We start from the raw sequence: 20,306 nt of genomic DNA on the forward strand, positions 1-20,306 counted from the left end.
GCTGCTGTTGGGTGAAGTGCTCTATAGATGTCTATAAGGCCAAGTTGGTGGATTGTATTGTTTAGCTCTTCTGCATCTTTGTTGAGTTTCTAGAAAGAGTACATAATAGTTTTAACAAAACTTTAGTTAAATATGAGATAAAGTAGATTTAAAATTTTAAGTTTTATTTACAAGATAAATCCCCATAGGAAGGATTTGTTTTCTCCTTCTTACCATAAAATTTAGTCTCTATTTTAGGTAGATTGTGTTTTGACAATTGTTTTTACAGTTATTTTTGGATGAGAATTTCCTATACATAGTTTTAACTTTAACTTTTCAATGACTATGTTATTGATCTCTTTTCATATTAATAAATGCAGAAATTAACACTTTTGTAAAATACTTCCAGAGTTTTTCATTCTGTAAAGGTAACATAATTTATTAAAAAGGTTATCTACTCTTAAACTGTAGGGTTTTAAAAAGTGTAAACATTCAGAGATGATAACTATTCCAGTTTTCTAATTAGATATGAAATACATATTATACTTTGACATTAAAGTTACTGACCTCTGGGAAATATGTGTCTGTGTAAGTAGCAGGACCAAAGAACTTAACCTTTCCACTGGTGTCACTAAAGTCAGGTTCCCTACCTACCCCTACTTCCTTGTCATCTGTTCCCCTCTCTACTTTACTAACATACTTTGCATGTTTGCTGCAAAGACATATCATGGTCATCCACTGAAAACAGGAAAGATTAACCTTCTTCATGAAAGGCATCTTCTGCTAGAGTCTCTGAGTTCCACTTAGTTATTGGACCCACCCTCAGCTGTCTCACCTTGGGTCCACAGTGATCTTTTAGCTATAATTATAATTCTAGCTATAAATGAGTCTAGAGATGTGTTGGTGTATCTGTTTTGATATGTTTAGAGAAATGTTACAGCATTCCAAAGAAAAAGATACTGCTACCTTTTATCTTTTTAATTAATGACTAGTATACAATATTATATGAACTAAGTTTTTGTTAGTAGCTTGGGAATCTAACCACTGTTTATTACATCTATATCCAGGTAAGTATTGTAGCTCAAGAGTCTTGCATACAGCAAGTCTTTGTTGAATAAATTGATTCTGTCATTTGTGATATGGGGACTGCCTTTACTTACTTTGTTATTCATAACCAATAAAATAAGTTTACCTGCATGTTTAAAAGAAAAACTGAAATATTTTTAAAATCTCAATAAAATGAATTGGGAGTATGAAATCGCATAGTTTTTTCAAACAAACTGTGGTCAGTAAATTATTTAACATTAACATTATACATCATGTAACATTAACTTTTTAAGATCAAGATCAATTTGTTAGTTTTGTTTTATTTTAGAACTTTATAAGAACACCTGAAAAGGTTAAACTGCTTTGAATGAAACTCTTTAACAGTCTTTCATTGTTGTTGCTTATTTATTTATTTTTTTTGCTCACAGATTTTTAAATGGAAGAAAGTTTGTAAAAGCTGATTGCTTAGATTATATAATGTAGCTTAGACTTACATTGAATCTAGTATATTATTTGAACACGGTAACCATGGTAGTTAGTACTTGGAATTTGTCTGCCAGCTCTGCTCTACTGTATAGGGAATGTTAACAAATAACTCTTTTGACCTGAAGCTGACCCTGTGTGAATTCAACTTTCCAAAAACGGTTTGTTTCAGATTTTGTTTTATAAGTTAAACTAATAGAGACTGGGAAGGATTTCTAGCTTTCATTGGGTGATCTGAATTTCTCAGACATGTTTGAAAACTTGGCCAACCTCTTTGTTAGAAACCCAAGTCAAACCTTTTGTCATTGAGTCAATTCTGATTCATGGCAACCTCATGTGTTATTGAGTAGAACTTCTCCATAGGATTTTCATGGCTGTAATCTTTATGGAAGCAGATTACTAGGCCTTTTTTCATGCCACCACTGAGCAGGTTTGAACCACTAGCCTTTAGGTTAGTAGTCAAGCATAAATTGTGCTACCTAGGGGCCTAGGATTTAAATTATTTGGCTAAGGTATATGAACTAGATGGTTTCTGGCAAATATAAATTACCAGAATTTGTCCTGGTAGAGAGAGAGAATGAAATAAAGCCTGGGTAACTACTTACCATGAAAGGAGTGTAGATACTCTTTGTTCCAGAGATAGCTTTTCAAAAAACTCTGGCTCAGTTGTCTCACAGATGCTTCTACCAGGAATGGGTTATTCCAGTGCTGTTTACTGGGTAGGATGTGGAGAGAAGAAAAGCTTTTTTGTTTAAAATAGGCATATCATTGGCATGAAAATTGAGAAAGGAGACAAAACAAAATAATAGGCCATAATTACTGTTAACGTGAAAATCCTAAATGAAATATTTACAAATTGAATCTAGCAGCTTATTTGAAAAAAAAAAAAAAGAAATTTGCTCAGATAAAGTTCATTCCAAGAATAAAAATGTGTTTCAATATTGTGAGCTCTAACTATATCAATATTTTGAAAGGGGAAAACCATATAATCCTGGCCAAAGACCTGAAAAAGCATTAAAAAACAGTAATTATTCATAATTAAAATGACAACAAAACAAAACTTGAAAAGATAAAAATATTTTCTCAAATCAAGCACTAGCATTTTCACTGCATAATTGGGAAAACAAAAGCATTCCCATTACATTCAGTAACTAAATTGTTACCATAATCACTGTTACTGAACATAGTTTAGACAAGTTTAAAATACCTATGGATTGTATGAATATAATAGAGCTGGGGTTAATCCCATCAGAACTGTGGGATTATTACATAGATATACAGCATCAAGCTAGTCACCCAAAAATATCGAAAAGGTTGACCCTAACTATGTTCTTTATGCAAAAATTCTGCACTAAAGATTTTAACATAAAAAAAGCTGAGTTCTAATATTAGAAGAAAGCATGGGAGTACATTCGCTTGCTCTCTCTAAGTATAGAGATAGGTTTTTTTTTTATGTGTACCTTGTGCATATTTAAATGCCTGTGGAGGGTCTTTCTGAGCAGTATATAAAACCAGAAGGAAAATGTGACTATAAAATTTCTTGATGGAAAAATAAATGTTAGTCTGGGAAGAAAGAGTTACAAAACATGATGAACAAATGACTACTTTCCTTTGCACACCTCTGAGAGGTAATGTACAAGGATGTTTGTTGTAACAGTGTTTCAATGCCAAAAACTAGAAACCTAAATATTCACCAGCAAGGTCCTGGCTTAAAAAGTTATGGAACATTCAGTATGGTACTGTACATTTTAAAAGGATGATTTAATTCACATACGCATGTGCTTTTGGAAGACTGTCAAAATATAAAATACATTGAGATGTGGTAGCAGTTGGTACAGAATTTTAGTGCAGCATAATGTATGTACTATGCTCTTGTTTGTATATTTTCAAAATAATATGCCCAGATAGCATATGCCTAATTTCTTTTTGGAATAGTAAATAATTTTGAATGCCTTTTGGAAAAGGAGTTTGAGTTGGAAGAAAACCATTATATGCCCTTTTTGTACTGTTCCAATTTTTTAAAATGTTACCTAATGTTTTCTTTTCCCTTTGGTTTTAGTGGTGATATCGTTACTCATTAATCTGGGAAGCCCCATAAAGGAAGTACGTCGGGCTGCTATTCAGTGTCTGCAGGCCCTCGGTGGAGTGCAGTCCCAGTTTCAGCTGATAATAGATCATTTGGTTCCTAAAGCAGAGGAGATCACCTCAGATGCCACCTATATTGTTCAGGTAAACATCATTTACAAAGAAGTTTGAGTGTGTGCACATGGTAGATATGCATTAATGATGTCCTCTTTTCTTGAAGTTTTTTGTTGTAGGAATTTTGTTCAACTAAGTGAGTTTAGAAACTGATACTAAATATCTGCAGATGTTTTCCACCATTTTTAAAAAGCAGCAATACCATTGGAACTAAGTTAGAAGGAGTAAAGATGTTACTTAAAAAGCAAATGTAAAAGATGTCTTATGAAGAGATAAAAAATAAGGAAGTGAAATATTTCTTATGTATTTCAATTCTGCTATCTTTATTGGATAAAAGACTAGCTTTTGGCTTTTTTGGATAGTAAACTAAATGTGGAGTTTTAAGAGGAAATAAAAAATTACATCATTTGGGAAACAGTCTTCCATAATTAACATATTTAACCTTTGTTAATGCTTTTTATTCAGTTTTCTTTTTGGTATCTTAGGATTTGGCTACTTTATTCGAGGAACTGCAGAGAGAAAAGAAACTGAAATCTCATCATAAATTATCTGAAACCTTAAAACACTTACTTAATTGTATATATAGTTGCCCATCTTACGTTGCAAAAGATTTGATGAAAGTACTTCAGCACGTCAACAGTGAGGTGTGTGTGATTTAAGTGAATTGTACGTTCCATATTAAGCTTTTGAAGAATTATTCTGCCTGTTCATGTGAGAAGACATTTGCAAAAGTTAAATGTTCAGAAGTGATCATTTTCTTATTAAATTGGGCGGTAGAAGAGTTGAGGTATAGGATACAAAAGGAAAGTAGCAGTGAGTTTATTTCAGTTTAGAACTGTGTGTCTAATCGTTAGTTAGATTTCAAAAATAATGTAAGGAAAAATATTGAGGATACACTGTTAAAAGAAGTACTGATTAGTGTGTCTTTTTTTCAAGTGAAAACTGTCCAGAAGGTAATATATTTGGGCTTAAGGTTCTATGACTGACCCTGAAGTCTGAACATTCTAAAGTCTTTTACTGGTTTTTTACATCTATCTTTTTGCACATTTTTCTGGAGGAGCTTTCATGATGTTATCAAGAAAGACTGGGATATAAAAGTAAGAGGTTATGAAGTACTTTTTAAAATGATGATATGTGCTGGTCGGCAGAGGGAAAAATCTATCACCCTGGTGTTCCAGAAATGTGTGTGCTCTTCAGAATTGGATAGGCTGCAGAGTTGGGGAACTATAATGGGGTAAAATTGAGTGAAGACCAGTTGATTATATTTTCCTGATGGGAGCATACATGGCATTTGTCAGCTCAGTGTCATCCATGGTATAGTTTAGACTAAGAGACAAACTTTTTCTGTGAAGGTCCAGATAGTAAATATTTTAGGAGCCTTGCTGGTGCAGTGGTTAGCACTTGGCTGCTAACCGAAAGTTTGGTGCTTCAGACCCACCAGCAGCTCTGCGGGATGGGGCTAGTTTTCGGGGGAAAGACGTGGTAATTCGTTCCAGTAAAGATTACAGCCTAGGAAACCCTATAACGTGACTATAACCAGAAGTCTGGCAGTTCAAACCCACCAGCCATTCCTAGGAAGGAAGGTTGGGCAAACTACTTCCGTAGTGGTACTGCCTTGGCAACCCAAGGAGGGGTTGCTATGAGTCAGGTCTGACTTGACAGCACATAACAACAACAACAACTTATCAATTTGGAAACATTGTTTAGGGTAGTGGACAGTATCTTAGGGAATGCTAAAGTTATTTTTAGACTCCAAAAATATCATTTCTGTTTCCTGCTCTGGTGGCTTAGCACCTAAGGCATTTGACTGCTAATCAGAAGGTTGGCAGTTCAAACCAGCCAGCCACTCTGCAGAAACAAGACTGGGCAATCTACTTCCCTAAAGATCTGCTACCTTGGAAACCCAAAGGGGGTCGTTATGAGTTGGAATTGACTCAATGGCAGTGTGTTTGGTGCTCTCAGAAAGTCTTGAACACTCCCAAGATTCTTCTGCTCTGTGAAGGATTTATAGCTTTTGAGCATTATAGGGGGAACTATCAGAGAAGACTCTTCAGGTTAACTACCTGGCCCTCCAATGTAGTATCTTTGGATGTCTTCATAAAGCAAGCAGAGAACTTCTAATTAGTATAGGTAACTACTTACTAATAAGTTTTTCCACACTTTAGGTGGTGCTTTCTCACCTGTTGCCTATGATTGAAAAACTACTAGGAAAGGTCCAGAAGGAGCCCACAGCTATCCTAAAAGATGAGGCCATTGTTTTACATCTCACTCTAGGAAAGTACAATGAATATTCAGCTTCTCTTTTATATAAGGTACCAATGAGTCTAGATATATTCATAAGAGCTGTGCACACAACAAAGGAACTTGGCATAGGAATGCCAGCCATTCAGATTGCAGCCCTTGAAAAGGTCAGTAACTACTTTCAGAAGCTAAAGCATTTTCAGTCATGTAAAAATGTGTAATGTTTTACTTGGTGAAGATAAAATTATTGGTGGACTGGGTGTGTTTTAAAGGAACGTGATATATTTGACCCATTTTGCAGTGTTGTACATGGGCAATGAAAAAGAGTTGCATTATAATTGACAAAATGAGAAACAATTCTATATTGTGAGGGAGAATTTGGTAAAGGTACATTACAAAGATCATTTTGGAGTTCAGATTTGTTCACTGAATTCAGTTGTCTTTTTTATACTTTCTCTAGATTACAAAGCCATTTTTTGCAGCTATATCAGATGAAAAAGTTCAGCAGAAGCTTTTGGGAATGATGTTTGATTTGTTGGTGAACTGTAAAAATACACATTGTGCTCAGACTGTTAGCAGTGTTTTTAAAGGGGTAAGTTGCAAACTTTCTGTAACTTTTCCATTTATGTAGTCTCTTCTAAATAGTGCCATGTATTTAAGTATTCTCTGTTTTAAAGTGCTTTAAAAAAGTCAAATGTTATCATTAATAAGAATCATGGAAAATAGGTCATAGAAATGTAGAAAATCAAAATTATGAGTCTTCACTTTCATTTTTATTTCATGAAATATTTACAATTTTCACTTGGTAGTGTGTGTAGGAGCTCTGGTAGCATAGTGCCTAAGGCACTTGACTGCTAACCAGAAGGCTGTCAGTTCAAAGCCACCAGCCACTCCTCGGAAAGAAGGTTGGGCAGTCTACTTCCGTAGTGGTACTGACTCGACAGCACATAACAACAACAACAGTGGGTGTGTATGTACATATGTGTGTGTGTGTGTGTGTGTATAAGGAATATTGATGGAATCTGGATTGGGATTGCATCATATCTGTAGGTTTCTTTGGGTAGTATTGTCATTTTCACAAGGTGAAGTGTTCTGTCATAGCCATATGTTCTTCCATTTATATATGTCTTTCTTAGTTTCTTGGCAGTAGTATTTTGTAGGTTTTTTTTTTTTTTAATCTTTTTGATCTCTGGTTAGGTTTATTCCTAAGTATCTTATCTTGTTTGTAGCTATTGTAGTGGTATTATTTTTTTCTTACTTCTTTTTTAGAGTTTTGTTTGTTGAGAGGTGTCTGACTAATTTTCATATCTTGATTTTGTACCCTGCCACTTGCTGAATCCTATTCTAGTAGTTTTCTTGTTGAGGCCTGAGATTTTCTGTATATAGGATCATATTATCTGCAAATAGGTATAGTTTTACTTCCTCCTTACCAGTTTGGATGCCTTTTATTTCCCTTCTTTGCCGTGTTGCCCTGGCTAGGACTTCCAATACAGTGTTGAATAGGAGTGATATACAGGGCCTCCTTGTCTTGTTTGCAAGGAGAATGTTTTCAGTCTCTGTTGAGAATCATGTTGGCCATTGGTTTTGTTGTATATGCTCTTAATTATGTTGAGAAATTCTATTCCTATTTTGATTAGACCTTTTATCAGGAATGAGTATTGGATTTTATCAAAGGCCTTTTTTACATCAATTGATTTGATTATGTGGTTCTTTTCTTTTGTTTTATATATGTAGTGGATCACGTTGATTGTTTTTCTAATGTGGGTCCATCCTTGCATACCTGGTATGAATCCCACATGGTCATGATGTATTATTTTTTTGACGTGGTGCTGAATTATGTTGGCTAGGATTTTGTTGAGAATATTTGCATCTTAAGTTCATGAGGTATATTGGTATGGAATTTTCTTTTTTAGTAGTGTCTTTGGCTGTCTTTGGTATCAGGTTTGCTTCATAAAATGAATTCGGGACTATTCTATCCTTTGCTATGTTCTGGAATAATCTGAGTAGAATTGCTGTCAGATCTTCTCTGAATATTTGGTAGAATTCTCCATTGAAGCTATCTGAGCCAGGACCTTTTTTTTTAAGGGGGGTGTGTGAAAGTTTACAGGACAAATTCATTTTCCATACAGCAGTTCACACACACTCTCATGACATTAACTGCAGTGCCCCACAATGCAACAGCTCTCTTCCCACTTCTCGCCGTAGTTACCTCTTCCCTGTGTCCTCCCCTCCTATGCAGTCTTGCCCGCTGAGCTGTCTCCCTGTGCAAACACTGCCCTTCTATTCTCCCATTATTGATCTCTCCAAAGAATATCTACCTATTGTAAATGTTCAGCTCATATGCCTGTATCTTACTTGGCTGGAAGCCACAGGAGTGGGTTCAATTCCAGACCTGAAGGGCAGTTAGGGGCTATGGTATGAGGAGTTCACAACGCTCTATCAGACCAGCAAAGCTGGTCCATTTTTTTTTTTTTTTTTTTAATGATTTTGAGTTATATTCCACATTGTTCTCCCACTCTATCCAGGATCTCCTACATAGATCCCCCTCCAAGAGGTTGATGGATAGCTGGGTACCATCTATATAGTTCTTCTGGTCTCATAGTCATAGAGGCTGAGGATCGTATGGTGTACCAGTCCCTTAGACTAATTGTTTACATATGTCTTTGGTTTTCTTGATTCTTCTTTGCACTGGACGAGACCCATCATTGCTTCTAGATGGCTGGTTGCAAGCTTTTAAGATCCCAATCACTACTCACCGAAGTAGGATGTGGAGCAATGTTTTTGTGTAGTATGTTATGCTAATTGAGCTTGATGTCCACCAGGCCAGGAGTTTTTTTGTTAAAGTTTTTTTTATGACCCGTTCAGTTTCTTCTTTTGTGACAGGTGTGTTCAAATTCTCTACCTCAGATTGTATAGTTTTAGTTAGGTAGTGTGTTTCTAGGAATTTGTCCATTTCTTGTAGTTTTTCAAATTTGTTGTAGTTCGTCCTAACTAACTAACTCACTGCTGTCAAGTTGGATCCAACTCATAGTGATTCCTCCTTGGGTTTCTGAGGCGGTATCGCTATGGAAGTAGATTGCCCAGTCTTCCTTCCAAGGAATGGCTGGTGAGTTTGAACCACCAACCTTTTGGTTAGCCTTAGGCTATTACAGAATGCTAGTATCCTTTTTATTTTGGTTAGTTCTGTTGTGATGCTTCTGTTTTATTTCTTATTCATGTTATGTGCATCTTCTTTTTCCTTTTCTTTCTTAAATTTGCCAGTGGTTTATTTATTTTGTTAGTCTTTTTGTAAAACCAAGTTCTAGTCTTGTTGCTTCTTTTTTTCTGTTTTTCTTTTATTTATGCCTGCTCTAATTGTTATTATTTCCTTTTTTCTGGAGACTGTAGGCTTTTTCTTGCTGCTCTTTTGCTAATTGCTGGAGTTGTTGAGTTAAGGTGTTGCTTTTTGGTTCTTTCTCTTTTTTTTTTTTTTTTGGTGTGTGCATTAATTGCAATGAATTTATTGCTGAGTATTGCTTTTGCTGTGTCCCAGAGGTTTTGGTATGTTATGTTTTCATTCTTGTTTGATTCTAAGAATTTTTTCCATTTCACTTTGTGTTTCTTCTACCCAGTAGATTTTAAGCCCAGTGTTACTCAGTTTCCATGTATTTGATGTTTCCCCCTGATGTTCCTATTATTGATTTCTAATTTTATAGCATTGTAATTGAGGCTTGTTTTGTGGCCTGATACGTGGTCTGTTCTGGAGAATGATCCATGTGTACTGGAAAAGAATGTGTGTTGGGTGGAGTGTTCTTCATATGTCTCTAAAGTCAAGTTTGTTTATTGTGTTGTTTAGATCTTCTGTTATCTTTACTGAGTTTCTTTCTAGTTTTACCCTTTATTGAAAATAGTGTATTAAAGTTTTACACTATTACTATTATTGTGGAGTTGTCTATTTATCTTTTCATATCTATTAATGTTTGCTTTATGTATTTAAGCCTTTTTCATTGGCTGCATACATATTTATTATGGTTATGTCCTCATGCAGGATTGACCCTTTAATCATTATGTAATGTCCTTCTTTGTCGTTGTGCTGGTTTTTGCTTAAAGTCTATTTTATCATAAATTAATATTGCCATGCCTGCTCTTTCCTAGTTACTGTTTGCTTTTTATAGGTTTTCATCCTTTGATATTTAATTTATTTTTATCTTTATGTCTAAGGTGAATCTCTTATAGGCAGTTTATTGATGAGTCCTGTTTTCTTACCCATTCTGCCACCCTTTCTTGACTGGTACATTTAATTCATTTACATTTAGTGCAGCTATGGATGAGTATGAGTTTATTGCTCATATTGTTTTGTGTTTTGTTATGGTGTTAATGATTTCTTTGTATTTTTCTGTGCTGAGTTCATTTTGTTATCAGAGTTCCTTTTCAGTTTCTTCATTGCTGCTGTATTTGTGTTAATTAAATCTTTGTGATTTTCTTCTTTCTTATTTTGGTTAGAAGGTTTATTAATTTTCTTTGTGGTTATCCTGTAATTTATTTTTATCTTCCTAAATTTAAAATGGGAGCTCTGGTAGCATAGTGGCTAAGGCACTTGACTGCTAACCAAAAGGCTGGCGGTTCAAACCCACCAGTCACTCCTCGGAAGGAAGGTTGGGCAATCCTACTTCCGTAGTGATACTGCCTTGGAAACCCAAGGAGGGGTCACTATGAGTCAGGGCTGACTCAATGGCACATAACAACAACAACAAAATTTAAAATAGTCTATTCTGTTTTGGTATTACCCTGACTTCCTGTCTGTTTGAATGTTCTGTCGTTACACCATTTACTCCCTCTTTTTGCTTTGTAATTTTCATTGTTTACAGATTGATTCCTCTGGTTCTCAGTTTTCCCTCTTGCAAGTTTATTTTATTTTGGGGAATTCTTTTTCTGTGTTGGTTTCTAGGCAGTGTTGTTAATATTTTAATCTTAAATTATTGTCTGATGTTCTTGGTTCTGTATGAAGGACTCACTTTACTATCTCTTGTAAGGTTCGTCTGTTTTTACAGATTTCCTTAATTTCTTTTTATCTAGAAATGTCCTGATTTCACCATTGTATTTCAGGGATGGTTTTGCTTGATACATAATTCTTGGTTGGCAGTTTTTTTTCTTATACGATATTAAATATGTCATCCCATTGCCTTCTCGCCTGTATGGTTTCTGCCAAGAAATCAGAGCTTCATCTTACTGGTAACCTTTTATAGGTTGCATTTCTTTTTCTTAATTGCTCTCAAGATTCTTTCTTTGTTGTTAGTTTGGGAAATTTGATTATGGTATGTTTTGGGAGTTTATCCTGTATGGGGTTCATTGAGCTTCTTGGATGGATATAATTTTTTCTTTCCTGATATTAGGGCAGTTTTCTGATAGCAAATCTTTGACAGTTCTCTTGGGTTTGTTTTTTTTTTTTTTTTATCTCTCATGTAATTCTTAGGCTTTCTTCATTTTTCTTTGTTCTTTTTTCCATACATATTTATGTTATGGTATTCATCTTCTAATTTGCTGATCCATTCTTCGGTTGATTTGAGTCTATTCTTTGTCTTTCTGGTGTGTTGCCTATCTCTGAAATATCGCTGACCACAGTGGTGATAGGTGGTTGTTACTTGATCTGTGGGAGATTTCTAATTTTTTATGATTTCTAACTGTGTTGTCATTTTGCTCTTGTATTGTTGTCCTTAATTTTTATAGGGTGTTGTCTTTATTTGTAGTTTCCTTCAGCTTTTGAATGGCTCTGTCCATAAATCTGTTGAATTACTTAATAGGTAGTTCTGTTACCTGCTCTTCCTCTGGGGTGTTTCCTTGTTCTTTATTTTGGTTACTTGCTTGCCCTTCTTGTCCTATATTTTTTGTTTATTTGAAGTTGTTTATCATATCTAAGACATTTTGGATTTGTTGTATTTATATATGTGTTGGTTTGTTTCAGAGATTTTTTTTTTTTTTTTTTTGCTTTGTTTTGATATATCTGGGTGGGCAGGGCAAGCATGCTGCTTTGGTCACTAATTTGGCAGCACTGAGGCACTCCCCACCTGCCTCTAGGTGAATAGAGTAACTGGTGGGAGTGTGGCCATGCGTCTCTGCTGGTTGTGAAGAGTTGACATTTGAACACATGTTGTCCACCATATGTTGTGGATCCTGTGGTATAGGAGGAGTTGGAGGCCTTTGCCCTTTGTGTGGGGCAGCAGGCAGTAGGTGTGGCAGATATAACTTACTAGGGGAAAACAATGTGCATCTCCCACTGAATGGGACAGGAAAAATGGGTGACGGTGAGGAAAAAATGGTAAAAAAAAAATAAGGGAAAAAATAAAAAAGGAAGAAATGGGGGGTAAAACAAAAGGAAAAACATTTAAGAAGAGGTGGTACAGTAGCAGTCACCTTTGCTTGTAAGGTGCACAGTGGTGATAGGCAGTTGTTACTTGATCTGTGGGAATGTGTGCCTGCAGGAGCCTAACATGCAGTCTGTGAGTGTGTGCATGTATAAAAGCAGAGGCTGCCCTCAGCTAACACTGTGAGTGCACTGTCAGTCATACATGTGCTAGATGTGCAGTGTCTGGCTTGGTCTTCTGGGGTCACAGTGCAGCAAGTGGCTGCTGCTGGGTTGAAGTGGTCTGATAGAATTGTGTGGTGACTTATTGGTGGGGGTGGGGGGGCATCCTTTGTTCCTGGGTTAGCAGGGGCAGAGAGGCCTTATTCCTGATCACCAGAAAGGTGTGGTGGGTAAAGCACTTAGGCCTGGTGCACTTCTGGTGAGCACAGCCAATTATCCAGTTCATGGGGAGTACTACCCAGAGTCCAGCATCTCCAAGTCACCATCCCACAGGGCTTTCCTCTGTGTTGGCCCTCAGCCCAAATAACTAGGGCTCACTACTATTGAGTTGGCTCCTTCTTGCTTTGTGGTCACCTTGCCACTGGAATTCTTGCCAACTCTTCTGCCTTTCAAGTTCAGCTTATATTCTGCTCATCTTGGTTCATTCCAGATCTGTCCACACAGTGTCTCTCTACCAATAGGGATTCTTTGAAGTTGCCCTCTGTGTTTCAAAATGGCTATGCTAAGGTCAGGCATACATTCAAGCTCTCTCCTCAGTCACAGTTTTCATTGTATTTCCTTTTCTGTTTGGTGTTTAATCCAGTTCTTTATTCCCTCATTTGATGCCCAGAGTTCCAGGATTATCATCTATACTGTTTCACTCAGTTTTTCCGGTTTCTTTTGTAACCTTTTGTAGAGTATGTCACCAGAATGCAATCTTGTCTCCTCCTTTTTATATCTATAAAAACTATTTTGATTACCAAAATACCAGAATGATGTTTATTATTGTTGTTGTTGTTGTTGTTATTTGCCATCGAGTCGGCCCCGACTCATAGCGACCCCTCCTTGGGTTTCCGAGGCAATATCACTGTGGAAGTAGGAATGCCCAACCTTATTGGTGACAATAAATATACACCATATGATAAAATAAATACGTGCTGGTATGAGTAGATTTCCAAGTTACAAATCAAAATACAGAACACTCTGTGTTTGTATATATATGTATAGATATATTTTTTAAAAGTTTCTGTATAGCTTCAGGTATATAAAAAATTTCCCAAAGTATACATTAGAAATTGTTGAAGATATTTCACTTTGAGGAATGCACTGGACTCTAGAGTAATAGGGAGACATAAAATAAACAGCTGAATGCAAAACATTTTATTATATTTCTAAAAGTGTTTATTGCTCTGATTTTATACCATGAGATTATATCATCAACTGTTTTTACTTTAATATTTCAGATATCTGTTAAAGCTGAACAAGTCAGAATAGAACTGGAGCCACCAGATAAAGCTAAATCCTTGGGCACAATTCAGCAAACAAGAAGGCAAAAAATGCAGCAAAAGTAAGAGCTGTGATAACAATAAAAACACTGTTGTTCCAAGGGCCTACATTGTTGTGAACCATAGTGACTTTGTAATACCGAGGACTTTGGCATAATTGGGCATGATAATTTTTATTTAACTTTTTAGTATTTTCTGTTCCAACTTTTTATTTTCTTTGCTTTCCAGAAAATCACAAGATCGAGAATCTGTTCAGGAAGTTGGAGGTTCTTATTGGCAAAGAGTAACACTCATCCTAGAATTACTGCAGCACAAAAAGAAACTCAAAAGTCCTCAGATACTAGTACCAACTCTTTTCAACCTGCTTTCAAGGTAATGACACTTGGCTTTGATCTATGAGAAAACAAGATTTTAATTCTTGCCCATCTTGTTTCATTTATCATTCTTTGTTTGTCATACTCTGTCAGCCCCCCCCCCCCCCCTAGTCTATAAATTGAAGCAATGTAAGTACTGCAGTTGAAAGATTAAAAGAACAATGTTTGGCACCCATTGCCAGTGATCCAAATGGATCTTCATTCCTATTACATAGAAAATGGCCTTCCATCCTAATTTTCTTCTTAAATTTTAATACTGTGACCCTGAGAAGATTATCTAGCGTATTGGGGGCATCTTTACTTGATTTAGGAGCTCTGGTGGCATAGTGCCTAAGGCATTTGACTGCTAACCAGAAGGCTGGCAGTTCAAACCCACCAGCCACTTCTCAGAAGGAAGGTTGGGCAATCTACTTCCGTAGTAATACCACCTCAGAAACCCAAGGAGAGGTCGCTATGAATCAGATGTGACTCAACAGCAGTGCGTTTGGTTTTTTTTTTTTGTTTTTGTTTTTACTTGATTTAAAGATGTAGAGTGACATCTGCTGTACTTTTTAGGTAAAAAATCTTAGGAAATTTTTCTAGAGTATGCCATTGAATTGTGGACATGTGCTACTATCTGCAAAAACAGAATTATTCTTAGGGTTTTCCTCTGAGAGTCCATATAGGGTGATGGAAAGTATAATAGAGAGGTAATTTGACATAAGCACCTGCCTATCTCATAAAATATTACAGACTTTATATAGTATGTTTAATGTTAGTATTTTATTTTTCCTTATTTGATAAAGAGTTATGAACAATGGTCATTACATGACAATACAATTGTACATCTTTTTCATTTGCTATCATCTCTTTTCCGGGGGATCTGAAGATGTTTAGAACCTTTGCCATTGGAGCATGGAAATATGGAATATACCAAACAATTAATTCTTAGTTGTCTGCTCAACATCTGTCAAAAACTCTCTCCAGATGGTGGCAAAATACCAAAAGGTATGTCTTTTGGTGGCATTGGGAAAGGTAGAAAAATTACCTATTTTGAGTGTAAATCTATCTACTGCTTATATGTTTTTATTTCTCACCACTAGATATTCTAGATGAGGAAAAATTTAATGTGGAGCTGATAGTCCAGTGCATCCGCCTTTCTGAGATGCCTCAAACCCATCACCATGCCCTTTTACTGTTGGGTACTGTTGCTGGGATATTTCCTGTAAGTAATGGATTAACCCTGTTACAGAAAGCTCAGGTATTTTCTTTATTCCTTTGAAATGCAGAGGCACTTCCTGGTTCAGTGGGCTTTGAATCATATAGCCCTAGGTATAAATCTCAACCCTGTCTCTTAATAGCAGGGGATAATATGAGCAGGTTGATCTTGCTAAACTTTAGTTTTCTTTTTGTAAAGTGGGAATAATAGAAAACTTCAAAGGGTTGTAATGAGGATTTGATTGGATAATCTATGGTTAGCACTTGGTGCAATGCCTGGCCCAGTGTAACTCTCCATTAGGTGGTAGTAAGTATCAGTTTCATTTGGAAAAAAATAATACCCCATTAATCCTCAGAAAAAAGGGCCAACTGAGAGTTTAAGCTGCTTTTAAGTCCTTCTAAACAGCTTTTGGGGAGCTTTGGTAGCGTAGTGCCTAAAGCACTTGACTGCTAACCAGAAGGCTGGCGGTTCAAATCCACTGGCCACACTCTTCAGAAGGAAGATGGGGCAATCTACTTTCATAGACATACTGCCTCGGAAACCCAAAGAGGGGTCACTGTGAGTTGCGTCTGACTCGACAGCACATAACAACAACAACAACAAACAGCTTTTGACCACTGACTTAAAGAAAACTGATTGTAAATTGCCTCAGTTAAAAAAAGAAAATCATATCCCTTCTCTGTAAAAGATCATTTAAAGATTTTAGAAGACATTTAAATTATTAAGTATTTTCATATCATAGATTTAGGACACAGGTTTGCCATGTGCTCTAGGGATCATTTTATCTACTGAAATAGTGCAAGATTTTATGTGTCAGGGATTGTTTTTACTTGGGAGAGAGTCCATAGCTCTCAAAGCAATTGGTCATCCAGAAACAATTAAGAAATTTACATTTTTCCTTTTTTCAAATTGAAATAGAATTCATATACTATGAAATTCATTCTTTTAAAGTACATAGTTCAGTTGTTTTAATACATTCACAAAGTTGTACAGCTATCATCACTATCTTAATTCCAGATTATTTTCTTCACCTCAGAAGGAAATGCTATACCCATCAACAGTCACTACCATTCCACCCTCACCCTAGTCCCTGGCGACCTTTAATATACTTTTTTTCTCTATGCATTGATATATTTTGGACATTTCATATAAATGGGAACATATAATTTGTGACAAAAAGCCATTTTATATCTGACATCTTTCCTGAACAGTGCCTAATTTCTTTTTATGGCTAAATAATATTCTGTCATATAATATATTATTATGTCATAATAATAATCTGTTATATAATATCATGTATTATTTATTTGTTCATTAGTTGGTGAACTTTGGGTTGTTTTCACCTTTTGGCTATTATGAATGATGATGCTGTGAACATTCATATACAAGTTTTTGTATGAACATGTTTTAAATTCTCTTCCATTTGTATTTAGGAATGGAATTACTGGGTGATGTGCTAATTGTGTCTGACTTTTTGAGGAACTCCCAGGTTATTTTCATAAGTGACTATACCATTTTACACTCCCTCCATCAGCGTGTGGGGGTTTCAGTTTCCACATCCCCACCACACTTTGTTATTTTCTGTGTTTTGAATAATAGCTATCCCACTGGGCTTTGATTTTGCATTGTGGCTTTGATTTGTTTCCCGAATAAGTACTAACTTTTTTTTTTTTTTTTTTAATGTGCTTATTGGCCATTTATATATCTTTAAAGACAGATCTTTTCAAATTCTTTGCCCATTTTCTAATTATTTACCTTCTTTTATTGTAATGAATCATTAATATTTGACATGTTTAAAATAGAAAATATTGAGGTCATTTTTTTTTTTCAGGATAAAGTTCTACACAATATCATGTCTATTTTTACATTTATGGGAGCCAGCGTCATGCGTCTAGATGATACTTACAGTTTTCGAGTTATTAACAAGACAGTGAAAATGGTTATTCCAGCACTCATTCAAGTAAGCTATCTTTATACCATCATTATATTTTTTTAATCTTTAAAAATTTTCAGAGTGTGAAATTAATGTAGTAGTAAATAAATGATATTAAAAGCCTTTAGGAAATAGCTCAGGTACTTACATGTTTTAAATTTTAGAATGATGATGCTAAGAAGCAATCTTTGAAATAGTGTCTTTTCTAAGAAAATGAATAAACATGCATAGCTAGTTCTGCTATGCTCCAGTGTAGAAATAGAAAAGTATCTTACTGTTCTGACAAAGTGAATTTAGTTTTGCTCTGTATTTTAGAACATTGCATCAATTTCATGGTGATAGCATTTTGTAGTGTTGAATTTTATTGTAATATCCTTAAGATGGGATGTTTCAGAGCTGCAATGGCAAATTTGTTAATACACAGTTCAACAGCCATCTGCCAAGCATTCTGTAAGAGCTGAGTCCTCAAAGAGACCAGTGAGATACAGTCTCTGCAATTAAAGAGTAATCAATTTGAAAATAAAAAGTAGCCTCAAAGATAAAGATCTTTTTTTTTTTTCAGAGCGATTTATTTATTTAAATGCATCTTATTGAAATATAATTTATGTACAGTGAAATACACAAAACTAAAGTGGCATGGGTCAATGCTTTTTTTTGGCGGGGGGCAGTGTTCCTTTCCTTCCCCTCCCACCCCTGGCAATCAAGAAAGAAAATTTCCCTCCATATATAAATCTTCCCTTGACTTTGCACAGCAATGAACTAATACTATATTTGTCCTTCTGTGATTGACTTATTTCACTCAGCATAATGTCTTCCAAGTTCATCCATATTATGCGGTGTTTTTGCAGACTCTACATAATTCTTTAGTGCTGCATAGCATTCCAGTATGTGTATGTACCATAGTTTGGTCATCCAGTCTTCCGCTGATGGGCTTGTAGGTTGTTGCCATCTTTTTGCTATTGTAAATAGTGCTGTGATGAACATGAGCGTGCATGTATCTGTTCCTATCCTGGCTCTCATCTCTATCTCTCTAGGATATATACCTAGTAATGGGATTGCTGGGTCAAATGGTATCTCCAATTCTAACTTTCTAAGGAATCGCCATATTGCTTTCCACAGTGGTTGTGTCACTTCACAGTTACACAAGCAGTGTATGAGAGTCCCGATCTCCATATCCCCACCAGCATTTGTTATTTTCTGTCTCATTGAACCTTGCTGTAAGTGCTGCGGTGAGACGGTATATCTCGTTGTTTTGATTTACATCTCTCTGATGGCCAATGATTGTGAGCATCTTTTCATGTATTAGCTATATATCCTCCTTGGTGAAGTGTCTATTCATGTCTTCTGCCCATTTTTCAATTGGATTGTGAATTCCTTTGGTGTTGAGGCGTTGGAGTTTTCCATCAATCTTAGAGAGAAGTCCTTTGCCAGGTATGTAATTATCAGCAAATATGAATTTGTTGCTGTCATTTTTGTCATGTGCTTTTTCATTGTGTCAATTTCTTTGTTCCATATAATTTTCTATGCTGAGCTTGTTTTGTTTATGAATCATGTTAATCACTTCCTTCACTGCTATTGTTTTAGTATTTGCTGAATATTTATGCTGGTCCTCTTTGTTATTTTGATGTGAAGGTTCATCATTTTTCTTTGTGGTTACCCTGTGATTTATAGTTTTCTTCCCAAGTTTAGAATAGTCTGTTCTATCTTGTAGTTGTCTTGACTTCCCTACCATCTGTAATGACACAGATTTTTTTCCCTCTTTTTGGTTTGTAGTTGGCCTCATTTGTAGGTTGGTGTCTCTGGTTCCCTGTTTACAATCTTGTAGGCTTATTTACTTTGGATACTTCCATAGCTGGGTTGGTTTCTAGGTTATCTCATCATGTGCGTTAATGGTCAGTTGTTGTTGGCTGTTGTTGCTTCTCTGTCCAAAGGGCTCCCTTTAGAATCTCTTGTAAGGTTGGTCTGGTTTTAACAAATTCCCTTAGTTTCTGCTTATTTGGAAATGTCCTAATTTCACCATCATATTTGAGGGACAGTTTTGCTGGGTACATAATTCTTGGTTGGAAATTTTTCTCTTTCAGGGTTTTATATATGCCATCCCATTGTCTTCTCGCCTGCATGGTTTCTGTCAAGAAATCCAAGCTTAGTCTTATTGTTGTTTGCCCCTTGTTTCGCTTTTCCCGTGCTGCTCTCATGATTCTTTCTTTGTCTTTGGTTTTGGTGAGTTTGATGATGGTATGTCTTGGTGTTTTTATTTTGGGGTCTGTCGTGTTTGGGCTTCATTGGACATCCCGAATGGATATATTCTCATCTTTCATCATACCAGGGAAGTTCTCCTCCAACAAATCTTGGACAGTTTTCTTGGTGGTTTCATTTTTCTCTTCCTGTTCTGGAATACCAGTGACGTGTAGGTTATTTCTTGTGATGGTATCCCACATGAACCTTAGGCTTTCTTCATTTTGTTTTGATCTTTTTTCTGATTGATCCCTTTCCAAAGAAGTATTCAGGTATTTGTCTTCAATCTTGTTAATTCTGTCTTCCATTGCATCAGTTCTACTCCTTTGGCCTTTCAATGTGTTATCTGTTTCTGACAATTTAGTATTAATCTTCTGTATTTCTATCTGTAGATGTAGAATCATTTGTAATTTTTCATTTGTTTTGTCATTTTGTTCTTGTATTTTCTTCCAGAATTTTTCTAGGGTTTTGTCTGTTTTTTCCTTGGTCTGTCTTTCAGTCCTTTGAAGATACCTAAATATAATTCTTTTGAATTCCTTTACAGGGAGTTCCAGTGCTTCCTCAGGGATGTGTTTTGGGTCTGTATCCTGGTCCCTTGTTTCTCCTGCTTTATCTTGCTTCTTTGTGTGGACTGTGATGCTCCATTGTCTGTGAGGCATTGTGACGTTTTTGTGTTTATATTTAATTGGTGATTATATGTTGGAGTGACTTGCTCACAATTTTCATTTTCTTTGTTTTGTTTGTATGTTATCTATACAGCAAGGTACTGTGCTGTGCTCCTCTATTCAGT

At 35.8% G+C, this 20,306-nt stretch overlaps 1 protein-coding gene across 1 annotated transcript in view; it reads left to right on the plus strand.

Annotated features, from left to right (window-relative positions):
- Nucleotides 1-20,306, plus strand: part of HEATR1 (HEAT repeat containing 1) — a 115,784-nt gene that overhangs the window by 68,810 nt on the left and 26,668 nt on the right. The window contains exons 21-29 of the mRNA XM_042783022.1: nt 3,569-3,738; nt 4,194-4,352; nt 5,874-6,116; nt 6,410-6,541; nt 13,735-13,838; nt 14,005-14,148; nt 15,019-15,137; nt 15,233-15,354; nt 17,180-17,308. Coding sequence (XP_042638956.1) covers nt 3,569-3,738; nt 4,194-4,352; nt 5,874-6,116; nt 6,410-6,541; nt 13,735-13,838; nt 14,005-14,148; nt 15,019-15,137; nt 15,233-15,354; nt 17,180-17,308 — 1,322 coding nt within the window. The remainder of the gene's footprint in view (nt 1-3,568; nt 3,739-4,193; nt 4,353-5,873; nt 6,117-6,409; nt 6,542-13,734; nt 13,839-14,004; nt 14,149-15,018; nt 15,138-15,232; nt 15,355-17,179; nt 17,309-20,306) is intronic.

Source organism: Orycteropus afer, unplaced genomic scaffold (genome assembly GCF_000298275.1).
Source record: "Orycteropus afer afer isolate SDZICR_OR568_19922 unplaced genomic scaffold, OryAfe1.0 scaffold00585, whole genome shotgun sequence".
In the NCBI taxonomy this organism is placed as follows: domain Eukaryota; kingdom Metazoa; phylum Chordata; class Mammalia; order Tubulidentata; family Orycteropodidae; genus Orycteropus; species Orycteropus afer.